Source organism: Adelges cooleyi, unplaced genomic scaffold, assembly GCF_023614345.1.
Source record: "Adelges cooleyi isolate 19-005CV unplaced genomic scaffold, UGA_ACOO_1.1 ACOO_flye_CR_arks_rails_tigmint_CR_PRNA_191, whole genome shotgun sequence".
Lineage (NCBI taxonomy): Eukaryota > Metazoa > Arthropoda > Insecta > Hemiptera > Adelgidae > Adelges > Adelges cooleyi.
In genome coordinates this window covers 176,323-180,463 of record NW_026095851.1, presented here as the reverse complement: position 1 = coordinate 180,463, position 4,141 = coordinate 176,323, and the positions used below count along the sequence as shown (strand labels likewise).

The 4,141-nt window shown below is 32.6% G+C and overlaps 1 protein-coding gene across 1 annotated transcript; it reads right to left on the bottom strand.

Annotated features, from left to right (window-relative positions):
• Positions 1-2,343: 2,343 nt before the first annotated feature.
• Positions 2,344-2,923, bottom strand: LOC126833149 (uncharacterized). The gene is made up of 3 exons (XM_050564304.1): positions 2,853-2,923; positions 2,618-2,789; positions 2,344-2,535 (listed from the first exon to the last, which is right to left on the bottom strand). The coding sequence occupies exons 1-3, from the start codon at positions 2,921-2,923 to the stop codon at positions 2,344-2,346; spliced, it is 435 nt and encodes a 144-aa protein (XP_050420261.1).
• Between the last annotated feature and the right edge of the window lie 1,218 nt (positions 2,924-4,141).

Here is a 4,141-nt window from a genome sequence, read left to right as displayed (position 1 = left end):
ATTAGCATCATATTTTGATTTACAAATCGATCAAGTAGTGCAGGTATGTGTATAAATAAACACGGTTACTATATTTAACCCTTTTTTTTAATGACTTAAGTGGTACACTCTGAACTGTGCAAAATATAACACCTAAATTATTCCATTTGAACGGCGCAATTTGTAGTGTTAATTACATATTCGAGATCATCTCGTCGATGATCTTTTCAATGGCAAAAACATATTGATAAATGAACCCCTTTCAGACAAGTTGGTTAATAGATGTAGTATTATACCTTGCCTGTCAAAGTGATTTTAAAACGCCTACAATAGAAAAGATAAAGGACAATATTACTTGTGAATAACTAAGCGTTGTTGTTATATTTGGGTGAGTTTTGTGCAAACGATGAAACACCAACATTGTCCGATAGATTTTTTTTTCGCGAGCAATCCAAATGTGTGTTTAAAATATTGTCATAGCACGTCAAGTTTTTGAGAAAATAAATTTTAAAATCGACAAAAACCCCTAAAAACCCGCCATTTCAAAAATGAAAATTGTTCTCATCAAATTGAACCACTATAAAAAAAAACATGAGATAATAAACACCCCATAAGACTTATAGCATGGATCTTTGACGGCTTACAACCCTGAAGTTACTAAAAAAAATATAAAATAAAATACATTGAGCAAAAGTATATATTTTTTGGTTTTTTGAATTGAGCCTTCAGTCTATTAGCGTTATCCATGAGACAACACATGGAGTTTGACTGATTAGTCTCCCAAAACATGTGTGTGCTTGTGTACACTGTTTATAAATGGTCAAAAAAAATTTTTTCAATTTTAATAACTTTTAAAAATAATTAAAATAATGTCAAAATTTAAATAGTTGCTGGTAAAAATTAAAATTAAACCGATTTCACATAGTCAAATCTGCTAATTATTTTTGTTGATGTTTGATAATCTGCTCCCGTAAAAAATGGTTCTTTTTCCAATGTTTTTTTTACATGGTTTTGTTGCATTGCTTCGTATTTTTATGTAGGTATCTGACTGTATGCCCAGAAGAGTGTCAACAAGAATAAAAATATTCGGATGTCCTGGGTGAAACAATGCATTTAATTTTGCATGAAAACTTTCACAACTGTTAGTTGTCCGATTAGTGTTTGCTGACAAATCACACCAAATTTTTAAGGGGAAACTGTCCAAATTCATTGTCAATGTAATTATCTAAAATGTTATCTGTGAAACTGTCAATTCAAATCACATCACATGGTTCACCATCAAATCTTCCGTGAAACATTCAACTATGTCATTTTCGTTTGAAAATGGAAACCCGAAAAAGTACTTGAGATATCTACTTTTCTCCGAATTAGACTTATGTTCCTTAGACAGACCCAACTTCTGAATTTTTCGCCACCAGCTTTATTTTACCAACACCATTTTTCGGGACTCAATTCAATATAGTCCGTCCAAATTCCCTACTAATAATAGCAAAGGACACTATGCTTACGATCTTATCTACGTAATAAAATCAAACATATTAAGATAATAAACAGGACTCAATTCAAATAACTAAAAGTAGGATGGACTCAATTTGATGTTATCCGTTTAGACGATCGTTTTTTCTCAAAAAAAAAATTGTTTTCCAAAAATTAAAATAAGTATTTTTTTAAGGTAAATAACGGCTATCACAGTGTGTCCGTTCTACAAATAATTTTCAATAATATACGGTAATTTTGCGTTCCCATAGGCGGCGGCACGTGGCGGGACGCCCGGCTGGGACAACGGAACGGGGCAGGCGGTCGGCGCGACCAGGCCGCGGCGCGCGCGGAAAGCTCACCAGCCCGTCGCAGCGGCAATATACTATTATCAAAAGATTTCATCGATTATTAAAAAAAAAAAATGATCTATACTTATTCTCCTAAGATATCTAATAACGACCGAAAAATAACTTTCATTTTCAAATCACATAATTTATTTTTTTACACAGCATGACAATATTAGATAGGTTATAAGAATACAAATTCATTTAATACATATTAATACATTTTACATTTTAACAAAGTTTGAAGTACAACATCACACAGTCACAAGTACAACATAATTAAACAATTGAAAATAATTATATACAAAACATAAAAACACAAAATTTTTTATATCACAAAATATTATACAAGGTTAACTTGTGTACAAGAAAAAGGATTACACATTGAATTTATATTCAAAGTGTAATCCTTTTTACGATATTTAAATATTAATATATATATAAATATCACTACAAAATAAATACATGGTTACCAAATATTATACGTTTACCACCACGCCGTAAACAAATATAAAGTTGGTAGTAGCTACCCATATGGAATTTATTTCGCCTTGCCGCCGCACTTTCCACTCAGTTTGGGGTTGCTTTTGGTCAAAGCGTCAACTTCGTTTTGTAGTGTTTGGACTTTATTCGTTAACATTTCCGCTTTCCTGTTATGAACTTTTTTTTCGGAGTCCATCTTTTTGCGAAGCTCAGTTTCGGCGGCGAAACGTTTTGCTTTCAGAACGAAAATCTATCAAAGAAAAGAAAAATTCAGGATGGAATCTCCTTCGTTCGTTCGAGCCCTACCGGAGCCGGTGTAAATTTCTACTTACCAATTTATCTTTCATAAAAATTTGCGCATCTTTTTGCTTCGACGTTTGTTGCATCTTAGCTATTTGTTCTCTGAGTTCAGCAATGATAGCTGTGCAAGAAGCATGCGGGTCTTCGGGTTTATGCATTTTAAACGGCGGCGGAAGCGAATAATCCGGTCCACCGTCGTCGGATCTGCAAACATGAGAAAAACCAAATAATTTTTATAATAATTTTCAGAGTTAATCATCAACCGACCTTCCACGTTTTCCAGACAACGCTGGCTTCGCTTCAGCGAGGTGTCCCTCGAAGGACTTGAAGTCACTCATTTTTATTATAGGTAAAAATGAAAAAACAATGGATACACAATTTATATATTATGCGAATAAATTATGACATGTGAAAACACAACTAAGACAAACTATGTTCCATAATGAAACAAACCGTGGTTTCTATGATACCGGTGCCTTGACGATCCGAATAATGACAATAATTCGATTACAATAATTATAAATATATACAAAATATACATCTAATCGTAGGTCTTTGGATATTTCACACAAACTATTTAAATGTAGTACTATTTTATGAAATGTATCGACTAATTCCATAATTCTAATCATAGGAAAATTTCGAATAGTACATATTAAAAAGTATTTTGTTGTCTAAATATTATACTTGGCGTTGCATCTGGGCCAGGACACATCATGTTTTAAAACTTAAGCTGTTTAGATCTTCTAATATTTGATCATTTAAAGTTAATATACATTTATTAAAATCGACAGAGAGCATGTTGATTGATATTTAAATTGCTGAACATACCATTCCGGTCTAATGTTGCAAAATGTGTGATCTTATATTATAGTTATTACAATACATAAAGTCATACATTTGTTTCTTTATAATTTAGATGTTGAGATAATAAGACTATAATAATAAACTAAATAGGTAGCAAAGATGAGTATCAGTGATCTCTGGACCAAGAGTGACGTACAATCTCAATAAGGACTTCAGTCAAGTTACACTCAGCCTAAGTAACAGCATATTATCTTGATTTACAAATCGATCAAGTAGTGCGCCAGTGTGTGTATAAATAAACACGGTTACTATATTTAACCCTTTTTTTTTTTTATGAATTAAGTGGTACACCCTGTAACCGTACAAAATATAACATCTAAATATTTCCATTTGAACGGCGCAGTTTGTAGTGATGAACACTACACACAGAACGAAATCTAATGTCTATTTGACTTTTAAATTGTCTCGGTAAGTAAATAAGTCAAACATGGCCACACCGTAGGATAATAGTTCTATGAATACACCTCCAGACATTCGCCGACTTATATACAACACCACTAGTACTTTAGTTCAGCCAAATTACATAGAAACATCTTTTAAAAAAGCCACTCAAACTTAGCCAAAATACAAAATTTCCAAGTACACTCATAACGCAGCTGCTATATGTGTTAGTGTTGGGAGAGTTTGATTCTTATTTTTTAAGATACATTGTTTTATGGGTGCAACACATTTGAGATCATCTCGTCGAT